Source organism: Mytilus californianus, unplaced genomic scaffold, assembly GCF_021869535.1.
Source record: "Mytilus californianus isolate M0D057914Y unplaced genomic scaffold, xbMytCali1.0.p SCAF_4, whole genome shotgun sequence".
NCBI lineage: Eukaryota > Metazoa > Mollusca > Bivalvia > Mytilida > Mytilidae > Mytilus > Mytilus californianus.
The window spans coordinates 116890324-116911943 of record NW_026262690.1 but is presented as its reverse complement, the minus strand read 5'-3'; the positions used below and the strand labels follow the sequence as shown (position 1 = coordinate 116911943).

General features: G+C 31.1%; 1 protein-coding gene and 1 long non-coding RNA gene across 2 annotated transcripts in view; both read left to right on the top strand.

Moving 5' to 3' along the window:
* The first annotated feature begins 1001 nt into the window (after positions 1–1001).
* LOC127739213 (uncharacterized) lies at positions 1002–5920 on the top strand. The gene is made up of 4 exons (XR_008000315.1): positions 1002–1141; positions 2822–3084; positions 4182–4289; positions 5472–5920. It is a non-coding gene; the product is annotated as an uncharacterized LOC127739213 (long non-coding RNA).
* An 8338-nt stretch (positions 5921–14258) lies between these two features.
* Positions 14259–21620, top strand: part of LOC127739180 (calpain-9-like) — a 33488-nt gene continuing 26126 nt past the window's right edge. The window contains exons 1-3 of the mRNA XM_052250790.1: positions 14259–14739; positions 19558–19648; positions 21021–21282. Of these exons, the coding sequence (XP_052106750.1) occupies positions 14386–14739; positions 19558–19648; positions 21021–21282 (707 nt within the window). The 5' untranslated portion in view covers positions 14259–14385. The remainder of the gene's footprint in view (positions 14740–19557; positions 19649–21020; positions 21283–21620) is intronic.

The following is a 21620-nucleotide window of genomic DNA, read 5'->3' as shown; positions in this document are numbered from 1 at the left end:
TTCAAAGGCAAGTCGAAACTTTAGAGATACATATGTATACACAATGAAAGTAAGTTCTCAACAATCAATAAATTCGGTGATGTCGTAATTTCATTAGAAATAAGTCACTTGAACGAACATCGACATTAAGAGTAAATGAAAATATTTTATTAAATTTTTAAAAGAAGTTGAAGTTCTGGCATGCATGTCTTGGCGAGTCCAATCCAAAATAAGAAGGAAATGAAAATTTAAATGCTTGAGATGGTATTAAACGAGAGTCGAATAGGTTTAATTGGATGTAGATGAATTTTATGTCATAATTGTAACCAGGAAATTCAAGAATATATGTGCAAGTTTATGTGAGGAAGGGCCGATTTCCAGAAATTCGTGTATTTACATTTTGAAATATGTTGAATATCAATAGTGAAACAAAAAATGAATCAATTGGACATTCCTAACCAAGATTTAAATCATATCGGCAAGCTCCTCTATGTGCTATGTGCATTATTTCATTTACAAGCTCATTTGTTTTGGTTCTTGGAATCCTTCACCGAAAATATGTCATGTACAAATTGCAATAATGTATCAAAATTGTCCCTAATAGTAATGTATGGCAGTAAATAACTTTCCAATATTATGGTTATATGTAAAACTATTGAAAATTGTCCAAAAAGCAATGTACAAGTAAATGTTATGCATATAAGGAATTTGTTTTAAAATCTTAAAAGAATTTCATTATCAAAATTCATCAGTAAGTTTCATAAATTTTCAATTTCGACCATATGAGTGGAGTAAATAATTACGCTAGAAATTGGTCGTATGTCTTTATTTAAGTGTTAAATATTAGTTTTGTGGAAAATGCAATCAAAGCATTTGTTCCTGTATAAGACCAATAACTATTGGTCTATAAGCTTGTTGTCATGTTTACGTTGTAGCATTGTAACATATCTCTCCTTTGTATTGTTTTGTGAACAGTTTTGCCGACTAAAGCAATAAGCTATGTCCAAACATTTAAAATGGGAGTGGATAGTGGGTTTTTCCTATTTCTCAAGGTAAACCAAACATATATTAAATATAACAAGATTGAACGGAATAAAATATTCAAACATGAACAGTAAAATGCAGGAAATGTATGCAGTGCACTAATGCATTATCATTATAAGTGAGTATATTTATGAAAATTTTCTTTTGGAAGTGTTCCAACTTAATTATTAAATGCTTCTGTATACACACTGCTGTGTAAACTCTACGTATATCCGGGAGAGTAGTCGTATACTAATTACTATTTCGCTTGTATTAATTCTTTCTACAATATATGACAAATTACTGTTGATCATTGCTACTGAGACTTCAAAGTTTTGGGGAGTAAACAAAGGAACATATATGTTTGAAAAAGCTTAGTCATTGTTTTAATGCAATTTTTAATGATACTGATATGTTATGGTAATATATGCATAGTTGTTTTTAATTCGTGTATTTTTTAAACACCTAAACAAAAGGGGGTATGAAGCTTAAATATTTTTATTTAGTTTTATACATCTATTTTTTTTCAATCTAAGCTATATACATTTTTTTTAAATTTAAGCTATGTACATTTTTTTCAATTTAAGCTCTAGGTTCCAAAGTTTAGTTTTTGTTTACTTGGAGTTCTAAAAAAAAAAAAATTGGCATGTAGGAATGAAGAAATACGCTGTTTTAAAATTTTCATTGCTTTTTAAAGTTTTCTCGAATTGTAAAATAAATTGATATTATTTTCATTATCATTCTCTTAGAAATCCCAAGATTACAGGGTGTATTAAATAAATGCATGTTTATAAAAAAAAAAACATTGTTGAATTAATTGGAAATTTCAGATTTTATTAAGGAAAAAATTGGAAAGAATATCAGAAAACCGTTGTTTTTCTTTCTATATTTTTGTTATCATTGCCAAAATTTTCAAATTTGTTCATTCGTGTTTCAAATTTAACGTTTTTTTTTATATTTTACTTTTATTTTTACAATACATTGAATTTAAACTAGACAAAGATGAGGTTATGTCAAATTATAAAATTCTCATTTACATGTTTTGTAAAGCAAACAAAGAACATGAAGAAATAAGCACATTTGTATTAATGATCTCTTGTTCTGGTTTTGTAATTTTTCTCCTTACGATGTGTGTTTGCCCATTCACATCACTTATTATCAGTTGTACGTTTCTGCTGATGCCATGATGAACGCAATGAGTATTATTTTTAGTGTACAATATTCATTTTCAAATAATGGAATAAATCGTCTTGAAGCCTTAAAATGGTAACTGAATTAAATTGCAGGAAAAATTTTTACCATATTTTTTTTCTAATTTCGGGTTATCATAAGTTGGACTTCATCGTTATACATGTTGAAATTGACAGGGTATTAGCATGTCCAAATATGGAATTGTATTTTTTTATCTTTGAAATATATGTCATCATAGTTATTATTGCAGTTATGTATTTGCATAAACGATTTTTTATAAGATTGAATTTGTCTATGTAAATTTGTGACAGATATTGCAATGGCGTCATTTCTAAGAAATTGTTTATTTTTTAAGGCGAATTAGTTGCATCGGGGCTTGGTTCAGTTTTTACGTTATGTTCGATGTAACTAATTGAGCATGATTAAGAGAAAAAAACATCTTGTCGATTAAATGTGTTCTCTTAATGAAGTATTTAGTGCATTCTATAGAATTTATAAAATTTCGTTTGTCTACTGCATCAACAAATCATCAAAAATAAATTCAATAACAGTATCCTCTCTGTGTAATTAAACTTGTAACAATTTCATTTTGCATTATTGGCATTTATTCTGTAATTTTCATTTCCAGTTTTCATATCAAAGGCATAATTTACAAATATGCTGGACTTTCAAATTCAAAATGGCGAGCTATGCAGTCTTGAAGAAGCTCTATATGACATTTTCTCAAAATCCAAGTGTAACAATGTCCTTGATGAATCACTAACAGCATTAGAAACAGGAGATCTATCTCATCTGGTCAAGGAAGAATTAAAATGTACAATACAAACAAGAAGACTAGCAAAAGGACAAGATGAACTCAAAGTCGACTTTTCTGAAGAAATCAAGTATCAGGTAAAATGATATTTAGTACTTGTAATTATTTTTAGGCCAAAGTTGTATTTTTCTTTGTTTGCGTTCGATTTCTAATAGGTCTTTTTGGTGGTCTGAGGTGAAACTAAAGAAAAAAAATGTCTACACTTATTATTCACTTTACTTTAGCTCCAACAATAGTCCAACCAAGAGAGTAGATATACATACTAGTACTAGTAATTATTTTAATGATACTGATATGTTACGGTAATATAAGAATATTTGTTTTAAATTCGTGTATTTTTAAACACCTGAAAAAAGGGGTATGAATCTTAAATATTTTGATTTTTTTTTGCATGTGTCTCAATCCCATTTCAGGAGCCAACTCTGTTGTTCCCTCATATGTTATATCTAAATTTGAATTTAAATTTAAATTGCGTTATATTTTCTATTTACAACATGTGCTGTTCTTTCTACAAAATATCTTCCAACTTATATAATGTCAGTTATAAACCGTCTTACATATATAGTATAATATAAAGTGAACTAGTGACAGGGTCAACAGAATAGGTTACTGACCTTTTAGCAAGTTTGAACTGATATATTATTTTACTGGTTGTCCTTTTGCAAGTTTAGATCTGTTGTGACTTGTCAGTTCTTACGCTTATATTTATCAACAGGGGGATTGATATGTTGAGATATGACAAACCCCGATCTACCCAACAATAAAATATACCTTTATATCTTTCATAAAGAGGGGGTAGGGGTATCAACGACCGCGATCAACACAATGACTCTATTTTTTTGCACGTGTCTCAATCCCATTTCAGTAGCCAACTCTGTTGTTCCCTCATATTCATGTAGATGTGTGTTATTGCGTTATATTTTCTATATACAACATGTGCTGTTATTTCTACAAAATATCTCCCAACTTATATACTAAGTTCTAAACCGTCTTTAGGTCAAATTTAAATAAAATTCTAAATAAAAAAGAACATAAAAAATTCTGGCGAATAGTGGAAAAGAAACCATATGAACTATATTCTTATTGGTTACAAATCTTTCATAATGTTTTCATTTTCATGAAAAATGTGGCATTCGAATTTACTGTATGATCTAATGTACTTTTGATTTTGAAGCTTACAGAACATGAACAGAACAAAATTATAAGAAGACGAGAACAAAATAAAATGGCTGCCAGGAGGTTTCGCAAAAGACGGAAACAAAATAAGAAAACACTCTCCGAGGTAAAAGGGTTTGATTTTGATTGAAACATGCAATATTTTGGACGATCTCTTCTTGCTTTATATGTTATATGATCTTATGACATTAACTTCTGCATACCTAGGTATGATATATAAGCAAGCAAAAACTTAAAAAAAAAAAAAAGGAAATAAAAAAAAAAATTCACACAACTCAATATAAAATATTCTAATAACTCATTTGATATAATCTCTATACTGCAAAATCAGAGAGCACCCAAAACATACACACACACACACAAACACACACACACACACACACACACACACACATATGAAACTATTACAGAAACAGGAAAAAACTTACACACATATACAAACAAAAGTATAATACAGAAACACTCAAAAACACAATCATGGATACATACACAAACTAAAAAAAACAAATACAAACACACACAAACGCCAATTAAAACTCCCAAAATACAAACATACGCTAAAACAAAAAACGCACAAACAACACACGCACAAACAAACGCTTTAGGACTTAAGTATATGCATGCATGTATATAGGAAATCTGAATAAAGATCACGCTAAAAGGACGGAACAAATTAAAGCAGCAAGACGGACAATACTGACAAACAAGAAAAGAATTATACGGACAAAAACACTTAAATCTGAAGGTTTAGACCATACGAAATCAGGAGCAATATCGTGGTACTCTCGATGGTTAAGCATTAGGGTGTTTTATACGGTAAGTGAATGCAAGGAACCCATTTGGCGCCTTACAACACGTGAGAAACAAAACTGCATCTGCTCGACTCATTCAGTGCATTATTATCAAAAACTGTACCCTCTCAGCTCCTTCTGTGCATGTTCAACAAAAGCTGTACCCTATCGACTCCTTATAACACATAATCATCAAACTGTATCCCATCGTAAAAAAATGCATCCCCTCCTCTCATGCCTTACAAAACTAGATCACAGGCGCTTGGGGAATGACCACCCTTTTTTTCTCTAAATATATTCTAATTTGCTTTTAGTAAATATTCTTTATATATTTCAACTTTGTTTCACTGACTTAATGTGTTTTTGCTCTTATCTATACGATATTAAAATGACAGTAGTTTATATATGATGCCCCTCTAGCGACTGTGCACGATATCACTAATATTGCATCTTTATTTTTTGTCTACTTTGTTAATTTTTCATTTTTTTCATAACAGATCCAAGAACTTGATCGTGATAATGATGCAAAGATGGATGAAATTAAGAGATTGAGAGAAGAAAAAGAGACTCTTCTTAAACTTTTAAATGATCACTTACTTGTCTGTCCTGGCATTCAAACGACTTTGTAAAAAATCATGATTGTTGTGATTTGAAAAAGAATATTTGTGTTGATATTCGTATGATTGTTGTTTAGATTGTTTGTGAATTGTGTAAATGAGAAGGTGTTTCAAAATTATTTATACAGAAAGTGTTTATTATATTTTTAAATTATTTAAGTTATACAGTTATAAATCAATTTGTTGAGAAATCAGGGAACAAGATATAGATATGGATCAGATTTTAAAATGTGTGCAATGTTTTGGTTGTTATATGTGTATATATTATGTGTGTTAAATATGTACACGGTTTGCAAGCGATTATAAAAAATAAATTAAGCATCGAGTTACCACTTACTGTACATCTAAATAGTTTATTTTAAAAGATTTTCTCCAGAAACTAACATTATCCTGTTTAAGTTTACCCAAATAAGGGTTTCCTATCTAATCTATACCTATATATGGTATAATCTAGGTTATTGAAACTCGTGTACTGGTGCAAAAAGTTAGTGGGAGGTGGGTTTTCCAAATTCTTTCATATGTCACCGACTATCAAACATGCATTTTGAGGGTAAGAACTGTACCGGAAAGAAACGGGGTAGAGAACAGTATGATTTAAACACCTGACCTTGACTTTATTGTCAGAATTTAGGTTTTTTAAAGTCTTTTTCTTAATTCATTACCGTCAGGCGCTCTTACTTTTTTTTTATTGATTTAACCCATATAACAAATTAATAGCAAAACAAAATTGCTTATTGTCTATCGTGTCTGTCGTGTGTATGCTTTTTATGTGTTTTTCTTTCTTTCTTTTCTATCATTGAAACAATCTTAGTGTAATATATGTTGCAGGTGTATGTAAAAAAAATCTGATATGGTTCGATTAAATTGGACCATAATTAAATATTGATTTAAAAAATATAATACATTTAAATCTAGCTTGCAAATATGTTCAACTATTTTCTATTTAGCTAAGTTGCTTGTGTTGTACGTCAGGTTGGTGTGATTTTGTAATGATTTTATGATAAATTTTCGTGTTAATGCCATCCGTTCACAGAATTTGTCTCTGTAAACAAATACCTATATACCTTTACTTAACTAAAAGTGTATTGCTATATTTTTTTGGCAGAGACAAGAGCCTTTGTTGCCATTTTCTAGTCTCAAAGATAAGGACGGGTCTGATTTTTATACTCCCGTTTACGGGACGTATTATGGTATACCGTTGTCCGTTCGTACGTCCGTTCGTCTGTCCGTCCGTCCGACCGTCGTCAACATATCGTACAATAACTCAAAAACGCTTTAACCAATGTGCATGAAACTTTGTTTATATCTATTGACGTGAGCTCCTTGTCGATTTTTATAAATTTTAGATTTTACATTTCCGAGTTATGGGGTTTTATTCATTAAAAAAATGGGAATTTTCCAGTCCTTAGGTGGTCTGTTGCAAGGCAAAGTTTCTGTCCCTATTCAAATACACTGGTTTTCTTGTGGCAGTCCAAATTCCTTCGACCTTCTTCCCGAACGGCCTCTATAACAGGACCTAATCATTGTATTTAATTTTAAATTATACTTGTTCTGAACATGCATGAAATATTTGCCACTGGACGTTGAGTAACCAACAATCAATCAATCAATCATTTTGAACCAAATAAGGATTTAAAAGTGTATTTGATAGCAGACCTTAAAATACCTACCAGTAACGAACGCCAAGCAAAGGGAAAAAATACAAATTTGGTTTAAATCGAAAAAACAAGAGCATGCATAGCAAGGATTAGATAATAACACCTTTTTATTTGATAAAAAAATGAGAACAACTTTTTATTCAATTTTGATGATATTTACTTATATCTAATTGCAACAAAATGTGCAAAGGGGAGGCTGGAACAACATGAATCAAAGACAATTGAAGAGTCAAATCAGATGGAGGGAAAGAGCACTGGTAAAATAATAATGACTTTAGACGGTTTTTGTTTTTGTTCTGTTTAGTTTCTTTGGGTTTGGTATTCCGAGAAGTTTTATGTATCTGCCTTTCCAAACCTTGGTTTCCAGTGGACATGCATGAAGTCTTAATCCAACTTTTGAAGAGACACGTATCAACTATCTTACTGTAATCCAGTTTATGATGTTTTAATTTCTACTTTAGAATCTGAATCACTTAAACTTATTGAATGGTTCAAAATTAATAAAATACAGACAAACACTGAAAAATTTCAGGTTTTATCAGATGGGAAAAAGACATACAACAAAAAATAATGTATACGTATTAAAAGTTTTGATCTTTCATGTGAATCAATGGTTAAACCGCTTGGCATTGACATTAATTCATCAGTTAAATGTTGATATTATATCAGTAACATATGCAGGAAGGCATCTAAGCAGCTAAATATTTTGAAACGTTTGGGAACTTATTTGAACAAGCTAAGTAAGCTAACTATATTCCATACATTTAGTTTGAGTATTTTCAATTTCTGCCCTTTGGCATGGCATTTCTGTACTGAGAAAAATAAAAAACAAAATAGAAAAAGTGCAAGAAAGAGAATTAATGTTTGTATATTAAGACCATTCATGGTCATACCAACAGTTGCTTGAAAAGGTTAAAATGCCTTCACTTTATATTAAAAAACAAATTTCAATGGCAATGGAAACGTTTAATATAGTTAATGAATTAGCACCTGCCTGTTTACATGATCTATGAATTCTGTCAGATATAGTAATATACTGGATATTCCTAATGTATAAATCCACACAGTTTGGTAAAAAAAAGTTTTAGATTTGCAGATGCTACTCTGTGAAACAGCCTACCCAACCATTTCAAGACTAAAAATAATTTTTTACAATTCAAGAGCCTTATACAGTCCTGGAATGGATCGAAATGTCGTTGTTATGCATGTAGATAACCTTTTCGTGTATTATGTTTTGGTTATAGCGCTTATATTTAAACCAATATGCTTAACTTTTGCATTTGCTCTAAATTTTGGATGTGTGCTCTGATTTTATTTGTCCTTTAAAGTCGTTTTGCTTAATTTTTGTTGAGCTTAAATTTAAGTTATGCTTTAATTTTCGTTATGCTTCAGTTTTAGTTTGTTTAGATATATAGTTTAGTAGTGCTTTGCATGTGTTTCAATATGCCTGTGCTGTATCTATACAGTATGATGTATTCTGCTTATATATATCTTATCTGCATGATCTCTGTTTTAATGTTATGTATATGTTATTTACATTCAGTAAAAAACTCTCGACAGCTTATTCTTGTAATGTTATATGTGACCCGCTCTCGACAGCTTATTCTTGTAATGTTATATGTGAACCGAATCAAAATAAAACTTTCGTATTCGTATTCGTACGTGTCGTGCGTATGAAAATCGACAGCATACCTTTTTAGATTAGACTTCAGTATAACTTTAAAGGCGGGAAATCTATTTAAGCGTTTTAGGAAAATAAATAGTGGAAGAAGTATATAAAAATCAGAATAGATCTTGAATCAAAGGGAAATAAACTAACACAATGTAAAAAATGTATTTGTTTCATGCAATCTAATTAAAATATAGATCTATCGTAACTTATATAACAGTATAACGAAATCCGGCATATATTTGCATGCCTATCTTAATTCCATTTATTATTATTTGCATGAAACTCAGAGGTCTATATTTTAATTGAATTGTGTTTCATGAAAGCAAATCATTTAATGTATCCATCAGTAGGGTTAAACATTTAATGAAATGCATGCATTTTAAGCTATATGCCCAATCAAAATTTTGACACTTTACCAACCTATTTCTTTAAAACATCCATCACATTATCCACCAATTAAAACTAATACATGACAATACCAGTTCTATAAAAAGAATTAAGAGCTACAAATAACAAAGAGAGGCTATCGACGGGTCCTGTATTAAAACGGAGAACAGAAACAATACGCAAGCCAACAGATGCAAATAAAATATAGTTCAGAACCAGGCATACCGATTAAACGAATAGACCTATACAAATTATAGAAAACTCTTCACACAAAAGCGGAGTGTATAGACAGGTAATCTTGTAACCCTCCACTAGAAAGAAGAAGAAAAAGAACGACCCCCTCCCCCTTCCCCACACCAAACAACAATAACAAAAATCAAAACAAGCGCAAAAAGGCATAATAATTCATTTGTTTCATTATATGAAATATTCATAGGGTAGATAGAGTTGCTCCTCTTACATTGTAGATGCTGTTTTTGTTAGAATGGTCATCATGTCGGAGCTTTTTGTAGCCGACTACGATATGGGTTTTACTCATTGTTGGAAACCGCTCGGTGACCGATACGCCATTTTGGTCTTTGGTGGATAGTTGTCCCACACGCAATTATACCACATCATATTTAACTGTCCTATTTGAATTGTGAAATTAAACATTGAAATTATGCAAACAAGCATTAGCACCGTCCTGACTCGGCAATTTTGTCTGTCAGCAGTCAACTTCAAACATGATCGTAGCAAATGCCCTAAAAAGAGAGAAGGTCAGGTAGGGTGCAGTAAACTGTGAAGTGAATATATAATAAAACTACACCAAATACATGCAAGCAGAGGTAAAGCAAGAATGACAAAGAAAGTATAATAATTTATGTTGTCTGCCTCCGTTGAACTTTGGGTCCGGTACATGACTTTTGTTCCGTAAAACTTAGGTTAACCAAACTTGGTATGCAGTTGCATCATGGGCTGGGGTTTGTCATATAACAAAGTCAGATCAATCTGCCCTTGGCTTTGACCTTTGACTCCTATGATAGTAAAACCTTGTCCAATTCGTGTCCATTGCATAACTTTTGTACCGTAAAACTTAGGATGACCAAACTTGGTAAGCAGTTGCATCATGAACTGGGGTGTGTCATATAACAAAGTCAGGTCAATTTGACCTTGGATTTGACCTTTGACCCCTATGATAATAAAACCTTGTCCAATTCGTGTCCAGTGCATAACTTTTGTACCGTAAAACTTAGGATGACCAAACTTGGTATGCTGTTGCATCATTGGATGGGATGTGTCACATACTAGTCAGGTCACAATGCGTGTCCGGCTCATAACTTTTGTTTTTTAAAACTTAAGTTAACCAAACTTGGTATACAGTTGCATCATGGGCTTGGGGTGTGTATACCAAAGTCATATCACTCTGACCTTGTCTTTGACCTTTGACCCCTATAATAGCAAAGTCTTATCCAATTCGTGTCCTGTTTATATCTTTTATACAGTAAAACTTAGTTAACCAAACTTGGTATGCAGTTGCATCATGGGCTTGGGGAGTGTCATATACCAAAGTCAGGTCACTCTGACCTTTGACCCCTATGATAGTTAAACCTTATCTGATTTGTATCCTGCTGATAACTTTTGTACCATAGAACTTAGGTTGACCAAACTTAGTCTATTGATATATTATGGGATAGGATGTGTCATATATCAAAGTCAGGTCACTCTGACCTTGAAATTGACCTTTGGCCCCTATGATAGTTAAATATTGTCTGATTCGTGTTTGGTGCATAGATTATGTACTGTGGTGCTTAGATTGACAAAACTTCGTATGCAGAAGCATCATCTAGATTTTACCTTTGATTTCTGAATTTTCAGTATACGAACCTTATACTTTGTTCCTGGATCAGTATAATTCTTTTCGCTTGACCGATCAGTAACTATGTATCAATCTAACACAGCGGCAATGATTATATAAAATGAATAGCTGGAAACCAAAAATCTCAAAACGTCATTGCCTCAATATTGAATTTCACAGTAGCAACTAAAATGCATGTACGGGGGTATTAGTCCCGCTATGTTGGTAGTTCTAGTTTTAATTAAGGAATATATCTCCCTCGTGTAAAGCTCTTATTCTTTGCCCGGCTTTGGCTATATTTTTTGTACTTTTTGGTTTGATCAGCTCTTTTTATTTGTTGAAAATTTTGGATTTTCAAATATTTTGGCCTCTAGTAACACTGAAGAGACATTAATTGTCTAAATGCGCATCTTGTGCAGTAAATTTGTTGTTACACCAAACTATCTTCCGCCTCCTCCGTATATTATTGAGTGATTTATTTTTGCAATAATCATACAAATTGAACGCACGAAGAAAGACAACTCTATATCATAAAGGTTAGTTGTTTGGTCTTGACTTATTGACATATTATTCATTGACTGGTACATCATTTAACCGTATTTTGCAAGATTTTCAAAAGAGTACATTTTTACTATTGAGTTCCTTGTTTGTGTTATGATAGTTTTACTCAACTAAAAGACAAATAGATTTAAAAGAAATAGAATATATAGAGCCAAATAATCTTATAGTTAGTAGATATAAGAAGATGTGGTATGAGTGCCAATGAGACAAATCTCCATCCAAGTCAAAATTTATAAAAGTGAACCATTATAGGTCACAGTACGGTCTTCAACACGGAGCCTTGGCTCACATCGAACAGTAAGCTATAAAGGGCCCCAAAAATTACTAGTGTAAAACCATTCAAACGGGAAAACCAACGGTCTAATCTATAGCTATATAAAAAACGAGAAACGAGAAACTCTTATGAACCACATCAACAAACGAGAACTACTGAACATCAGATTCCTGACTTAGGACAGGTGACTTAGGACAGTAACCTTCTAAATTATAATACAATAAAAATGAGAGAGAGAGAGAGAGAGAGAGAGAGAGAGAGAGAGAGAGAGAGAGAGACGGGCTTGCATTACTGTTCTTCATCTTAAAACCTTTAGGAGCATCTGAATTACCCTCCGGTTTTTCAGTCTGATTAGCGTTGACCAATATTTCGTTTTCTTTTGTGGACTCATTTGACATTTCGTCGTTTTTCTTTTGGTCAGAGTGTTGTCTGGTTTTTTTGGCAGTGGCTATTTTGCCGGCTCTGATTAAATTATCTTAATTCAAGCCGGCAAAATAGACTATTTCTATAGAAATGGCTATTTTACCGGCAACAGCAATATAGTGACTTTGTGGCCGGCGCTGGAAAAATAAAAAATATGTTATTTTGCTGGCATTATAGGAAAGCGGAAGCCAGTTAAAATCTATTTTGTTTACCATGCTTACACATATGCAATTCAAATAACTGGCTATTATTTCAAAAGCAAGTTTAATTTAAACATTTTTGAATTTTGAAGCTATGTGATTGACTTTGTTATGTTGTATAATGTTTAATCAAACTATGATGCAATGAGATTTTTAACTTTTATTTTTTTTTTATAACTCAGTTAAAAAATCTGAGATTTTATTCTTATGCATACATGAATAAATTAGACTGTCACTAACTGATTTTAGAAATAATTTCAACTACATATTTAGATATGATTTAATTGCAACAAATGGATGCTTAATATTTTTATTTTGTTTTTTTCTTGTTATAAATTCTTAATAGTTATTTATACTTTTACTGATAAATGTTTTAAACGATTATATGTGTCTCAAATATTGTTAGCTGTTTTCTTATTTAACTACTGGTATATCAGTAATTATTTGATTCTTTTATGTTGACAGTGCACATTTTCACAGTTCTTTTCAAAAGTAAATATTAAATTTCAATCTTTAAAAAAACTGCAAAATATTAATTTCGCTTTATTGCTGGTGCCGGTAAAATAGCCATTTCTATAGAAATATGCTATTTTGCCGGCTTGAATAAGGATATTTTAATCAGAGCCGGCAAAATAGCCACTGCATTTTTGTTCTGCTCCTTTTAAAATGCCCCTTGGTATGTTCTCATCCGTCTCCCTTTTCTCTCTGTATATTAATCAATCTTTGGTTTTGCAAACTTTTAGCTTCGAAAGAAAGGACAAAAACTGTACAATGAAAATATTTGAACGTTTGAATTCGATCAGGAAGAAATAAAGAGGCACCTTCCCAATAAGTCCTTTCATTCATATATCAAAATCGTGAAGGGATATTCAAAAGGAGTACTAGTATATAAGTACTAAGATGCAGCGACCTAAAATAAAGATAAGATATAGAAATAATGATATGATGCATGATCGCCAATGAGAAAACTATCCAACAAAGACTAAAGGATAGGGATGCCTTAGTTCATGTCAATCCAGTTTACATTCTAAATGTCTTTGTATCGTTGGGTCACTGTGTATCGTTAACACCACACACATCTACTTTTACAATTACCCAGTGTTTCCAAATTGAATGTCAGAGTGGCCCTTATTCTGATTCGAGATCCCCTAATCATGAAATTTCTTAAAATATGTTTTGTTTAACTGCAACATATGGCATTGTTATGAGCTTTTCGAAATTCAGATCACATGGTCAAAATTCAATAATGGAAAAGAGCCAACATAGATGAAATCAAGAATGAGGTTAAGCAATTTTTGAAACCTTTTACCTGAAGACCTTTATTGATATTGAAAACATGTGGAGGTATTTCAAAGAAAATATCATAAAATGATTTTTAGTAGACATATCTTTATATATCTTACTTCAAATTTGCTTAAACATATTAAGCCAAGACTTTCTCATATAAATGCCAAATTTTGAGTCTGTGAATTATGTATGTATGTTGTTATTTTTTTTTATGTTATTTATTTGTTTTTATATCTTATCTTAAATATATTTATATGAGGTTTTAAAAAACCCTTCTGTTACCTCTAAATATGACACGCCTCCCTCGCACGGTGATCCAATCAGATTACCCTTTTCTTGGTAAGTAGGAAACACCATTTCGAATACAACATCCGGAGGAAATGCATGTGAAAAATGTCAACAAACATCAATTACCTGAAAAGCAATGTTTTCATGCATTGTGCATCTGCCGATGAGTTTTGAATATTTAAAATATGACGTAGCAATTTACACATCATGGCTTTTGCATCCTCGACTAGGGCTGTGTATAGTAGACCTATAAAAAAGTTTGACAACTCTAAAGTTGATGACAAACCAACTTATGCCAACGAACCGCCTAAAAATTTACCACACCAGTATCAGAATGGAAGCCCTTTTGACAAAGTTAATAAGGTTGGTGTGTCTCGTCCCTTTAACAGAGAGACAGAAACCCATAGTAAGCATCATCGTGGGAAAAGCAATTTTGATAACATTCGGTCTGAATGTTTGAGGAGGAGAATATTGTATGAAGATCCTGATTTTCCTGCAAAAGACTCTTCAATTTATTACAGTCGGACATTGCCATATAGGATTGAATGGAAAAGACCTTATGTAAGTGGTTGTATCTGTCCCTATTTATCCTTTAAACTGTGGCATTTTACAACCGTACCAGTCAATTGTCTTTATTTAGGCCACCCCAAAATATATGTGTGTTTATGGCAGTACTCTGAATACCTGAAACATGAAAACTTGTTAAAAAGCCCAAAACTGATTGATATTGCCCAGAAACTGTATTTTATATGGTTTGATATAGCTTGTACATGTATTTTATGATAAAGACTAAAGTTATACATGCATATCACTATTATCTGTCAAAGTACAATTTAACTTCTGAAATATGATTTTTGTGTCTTGTATGCAATGCAAGTTCCCTTAATTTATATAGTAGTATGGGAAGATGCAGGCACAATTATTCAAAGGAATATAACTAAATAAATACATCTGCCATATCGTCATGATTGTTATTCAAGGAACTTGCATACGAGATACGAAGATCATATTCCAGAAGTGTTATTAAAAGTGAAGTATATATGTATGATTATCACAAAATTAAGCTGTATTAAACCATATGACGTAAGAGTTTTCAGGAATTCGATGTACCCTGTTGCTGGTATGCATTCCAACCCTTTTTTTCAGTGAAAATTGGGCAAATGATATTTCACTGGTATTGTTCCTGACAGAGTTGTTCTTTATGTTCTATCGCTGGCTTAATGCTGAAAATCGGCAACAAATTTTTTTTTTACACCTATCAAAATATAGATCACTGACACAAACAACTTTGACAAATGGCTCCGGAACAAGACAAGACTTTTCTGGGTTTGGCGATCAAATAGAAAAAAGTTGGGTTTTTTTCAAAGCTGACAGATAGAAGAATAGTGTCAAGATGAAAAAACTGTGTATGATCTCGATATGGCGTTATGCAGAAATTTATGATACATGTATACTTAAATATTTGACTCATCTAATGATGATCTTTGTGAAATATTTCTATTAAAAAAATGAAGGGGAAAGCCTAAATGGAAGATAAAAGAAAACAAAGTGGAAGGAAAACAGTATTAACCAATTCTGACAGAAAAAAATTTAATAGACCAAATCATTTACAAATGTAGCCCCTATTATGAAAAAAGTTTAACTTACAAATTGGTATGCTTGGAAAATATGAAGAAAAAAAACAAATAAACTTTGCTCTATAATCTCACTTTTTAAACACATGCTCCACAATAATTTATGTTAGTATTGTGCCTATCTGTCATTTTGTATATCAGACAATAATTTAAAAAACTTGTCAATAATTTGTATATACTTTTTATCTTGGTCGTATGATTACATTGCTGATGTTAATTTAATGACATGTTTAAGATTTGTAATCTCTTGCCCCCAGGGTAATAAATGTCATTTAATAAGTACAAAAAATGTTAATTCAATTCATTTTCCCAAATATGACATGCTGCAAAAAAAAATCCTTGCAACTTTAAAGTTCAATTCCAGTATTCAAATTATGATCAACAAAATAAATAATTTATAAGGAACATATATTAATATTTTGAATAGGACCTCTGAACTAAATACACAGTTCTTGAAATCTTTTTTTCCCTGGTGGTCCTTGAAGGATATCTGATTTGCTCACTATCATTTGTATTGCAAAGTACCAAAACTTTGGTCATGTTTGTGGTCAAAACTTGTGGACCACCACTTTTCTAGAACTCAGACCACATAAACTTCTAGTACAAATACCCTAGCTTGCCGTACTAGTGGAACACACATGTGAACAGGGGTTCAAAACAGCCACCCCATTCTATTTTTACTTTACAAAATACCACTGAGGCCTATTTCGTTATAATTATAAAAAATTACTGTAAACAAACTAATTTTCAGGAGCAATTTATTCAGGGGACCTTTATGTGTAGAAAGGGTACATCTAATTATCCTAAAGATCTTCTCTTACATGTATATACATTTAGTAAATATATACACCAATCAATTTAGAAATCACTATAATAAAAGAGTCATTTGCAAAAGTGAGAGGTGAAAAAAGTGTGAAAATAAGTTTAATTATACAGAAACAGGTCCTTTATGAAAACATTGAACATTACCTTAGCCTTATTTAGCACAATTTTGGTGAATTTTGTGTTTTTAGTGATCTTCCACTTTCTATTTGATTTGGCCTTCCGATTGTTTTGTTTCAAGCGTCCATTTTGAGTTTTTTGTAGAAGAAACACACCTCTGGCCTACAAAATTATACGCCTGATATCTTTGATGAGGTTTTACATGTACATTGTTATGTGCTGGAAGGAATTTTGAATAGTGTAAAAATGTGTTGTTGGAGTTCTATGATGTTATAATGTTAAACATATAGTGTAGAAGTACCTGTTATAGAAGTTTTGCAGACTTCTGATCGTTTAAGTTCTATAAGCATGATAAGATTTATAAAATGTTTTCTAATCTACATGTATAGAACAGTCAAATAAGTTCCTTGGACATTTTGTGAGAAAAAGAGATCTTTGTTAATACTTACATGGACATCATGTACATGCTTATTTTTATTGACCAATTTGGACATTACATGTATGTGTTCATGCGTCAGGTACAAAAAATGTAGCCTATGGCCAACAAGACTACTCCGTATAAGCTCAAGACTTACATGTTTGTTTCCATGTTTAAAATGTTCAAAAGGCAAGACATCTACATTGTAGTATGTAAAATATCTAATAATTTGTGAATGATGAGATGTACAAATTAATCTACATCATTTGTACACAGGCATCCATGTACATTTTTAAGGTTGAAATATGAGCGGAATTCTTTGTTCGGTACAAAATTGAAATGCATGTACATGTATTTATAATATCTACATTGTTTATACTTTGATTTCAGGCCTTTTTTGTTGAATGCTTGTAGTTTTTATACGCCCAATTTTCGTGAAACGTTGGTGATTTGTTCATATCTATTGATGTAAGCTCCCTTTCGATATTTACCAGTTTTAAATTTCACGTTTCCGTGTTATGGGATTTTATTCATAAAAAAATATGGGATTTTCCAGCTTTTGGACAATAATTCAAAAACGCTTTGAGCAGTTTTCATAAAACTTTGGTGACTTGTTTATATCTATTCAAATAAGCTCCCTTTTGTTTTTTTTTTATAAATTTCTGATATAACATTTCCAAGTTATGGAAATTGATGGAACTTATTTAGTTAAAAAATCAGTATTTCTAGTTGATCATATAAATTTATTTAAAGCATAAAGATGAGCTAAAAGGACGACAGGCATATCATGCGCTTCTTGCACAGCTCTTTATTTTAATTTGTTACCCCAATGATAAAAATTATATGTATAATGTATGTAGATGTGTGAAGATGAAAAGAGATTTGAGTGTAAACTTTTCACTTTTCAGATATAAGTAGGATAATTCATCATATTCTGTTTATAAGACTATGTTAAATATTTCAAGTATTTTAAATATTTTAAGTAGAAGAGACTCTGTTGTTTAACAGTATGATTATTGAATTATTAAAGTCCATCAACGAAGTTGCATGTACTTGTCAGAATGATCATAAAAGAAAGTTCATCTCTTTATTTGTAATCATTCATAAAACCAGTTGGTTGTTAATAAGGTGAAATATCCCAACTCAACCATAAAGTGGGCTATCATTGATCTAACATTGTATGATTACTACAATAGTTACAAATTTACAAGATTTTGTTTAAATCCCTTAGAAAAATAGTATGGTGTATTGATAAATTGCTTAAATTCCGAATTGATTCTGGTATAATTGTTTGGTCATTGTTTATATTGTAATTCAAATTAAACCTGAAGACAAAATGTATACACTTTACATTGTATGTCAATGTGTTTTGTCCATACTTGAGCACATGTACCTAGTTACATATTCATTTATGTTGTGTATGCACAGTAAAATTCCTCTTGATAGATATGATATGAACAAAAGATTATGTACATAATTACATGTAGAATTATTATTCATTTAGAGTTCTTTATGATCAACACATGATCATATAAGCCTTAGTTTAGATCCAAGTTTAGTGAAAAAAGGGTTTTATTTTACAATGACACTTTTTTTTTTTATTTTTTTTTTTATCATTTGGGCTCAAGCTGAAATATAAATTTTCAAAATGTGTATATGGTGCATCAAATTAATTTCAGTACAAATGTATTACAAAATTAAGTCTTTTTAATTCTATAAATGCAGAAATTATTGTGTGGATTTATTATTGCGTTTGTTGAAAAATGTCCTTTTATAGGGTTTGAATGGACAAAAACTCAAATTAATTTCAGAAAATATTCCATCATGTAGTGTCCATACAAATAATGCAAACAAATTTAGATTGTGAGTTTTTATTTTTGCGAAAAACCTATCCGGTCACAATAATCCTGATAATAAAACATCTGTTAAATTTCTGAATTTACAGTAATATATTGATATTGTTGCACAAACCATATGTTAGGGGGGTCCTTCAATTAGAGCCTTTTTACTGCGTCATTTCGAATTTAGAGATTAAAAAAAACAGCAATAAAAGCACCTTTCTTTTGCAATTCAGTTTTGGAATGTGTGTGTACATCTGCAACTTCTAGCAAGTTTTATTTGATGACGGATGCTTTTTAATCTAACAACGAATTTAACACCATGTATCAATTAATACATCTTTTCTCGTCTTTTTTATCGCTAGAATATATCTTTATATAATTTTTTTGGTTCAGGCACAGATTTGGTGTTAGTCTGTACCATGCATATATATTGTAGTATCTAATACTGAGTCACACAAAATTGAGTAATTTTAAAAATATTTAAGTTATTTGAAAAATATGTAAAATTTTTATAAATAACCACAATATGATTATTGTTTTTCAGGAGATTTCTGCAACGTATCGACTAAAGCCAAACTTTTTTGTGGATACACTTGATAGTGCCTCAAGGTTCGACGTCAATCAGGGTGAACTAGGTGAATGTCGTCCTTTAATATTATCTATAATCTATGGTATTTACATTTATTGATTTGGTCAAGGTGAACCAATTTAAATATTTCCTTACAACTAGCCAACTTATCAAAAAAATGTGTACATGTTCTCTGATTAGAAATTGAATGAATGAACAATTTTTCTGAAATTTATTTTCAGCGTAACGTTGATTTGATTGTATTCATTGACATTTCGAAGTAATAAAAGATTCAGTTTTATTAAATAATATGATACTACAAACACATTAAAATTTTGTGGCATGTTTACAAATTGATGTAACATTTAAATTTATGTGTCACAGTTTCACTTATATCTAATTCACCTGTAATAAACTTACACACAATAGACTTAAATGCCGTAAAAGTAAAGATTTTTCACATAATTAAACATATTTAATTTGAGACGAAGTTAATAATGTGCAACTCTATTTTATCTTTTACAATGCTTAATGTACTAAGATTTTGTGGTATAACACATTTTGATCTTGTTTTTGCTTTTCTCTATTATTTAATTAATATGAAGTAGAAAAAAATCATAGTTGGGATGGATGCATAAATATTGAAATATTTGAGGAATGATAGCAAAAGATAAAAACCGGTATAAAGTGTCAAATGAAAAAAAAAAGACATTTCCTGAACAAAAATCAATGAGATGTTTTCTCTATTATTCAACTTTTATATGGGTCATGTTACAATAAGAAATATTCCTCAGTTCTGTTCCCTAAAAGGTAATCAAAGTGAAGGTTATACAAAATCCATGTGATAATTATTTAAATTTTACATTTATAAATAAATGTTTTTGTGAATTCAGAAGCAATATTTCTTGAATTGATTGTCATTAGAATTATAGATAGCAAGTAAAGCCTTTCAGTTTATTCACTATTGCAACTGACCGTGCGAGACTCTCATGGGTACCGTAGTCAAGGTCGTTAAACACCCCCTAGTAGTACTTTTGCAAGAAATCTAACATACTCCGGTGACACTTTGTCATCACAGCAGAAAAAATGTATTAGCATCACAAACCAAAACTTATAATTTTGTAATAATAATAAGGTCAACTAATTAAAAAGAGCTAACAAAATATCTGACTTCAAGAACAAAAATATTGATGGGATAAAGGGGGTAAAAAGTGGGATCTGAGAAAAAGACGGGAAAAAGTTACAAAAAAGCTGGATTTAGGAAGGAGCACTGTGTGTCACTCTCTCCTCTGAATGAAAGTAATTATACATAAAAAAACATTGTAAGTAAACCTATATTAATGCAAATTAATCCCACTACAGAAATTATATCTTTCTGACATTAGAAAATTTGAAGGCGCAAGTTGTCAATTTTCAAATATAATCACTTTTATTTTCAGGAGATTGCTGGGTTCTGTCTGCTATTGCCTGTTTAACAAGTCCAGATCACCGAGAGCTTTTCCGACGTGTTGTCCCAGCAGACCAAGGTTTCCAAGATGGCTGGTACGCTGGTATCTTTAGGTTTAATTTCTGGCATTTTGGCAAATGGGTAGAAGTAGTTGTGGACGATCGATTGCCTACTTATAGAGACCAGCTGGTGTTCATACATTCTAATCAATCTAATGAATTCTGGGCTGCATTACTGGAAAAGGCTTATGCTAAGTATGTCAAAATGTTAATAAGCTCTTTTAAAGTACAGAGTGGGGATTTTGAAAAATATAACTCTGGTTTATCAGTTCAGATGAGCATCTGTGTTCTTACATGTACATGTAGCTATAAGTTATAGTACTAATTTCGGACTTTTAAAATTGGCAAAAAACTTGGATGTAAAATATTTCAGACTTAGTAAAGTGATAATTGTATTATATTTTCATACTGAAATTTTAGATTTTATCTTTGCATTTGAATTTTTTGTACATCTGCAATACTAAACTGTATTAACCTCAAAACATTCTTTTAAAATACTATGTTCAGTGATCTCTTGTTAATTACATACAAAC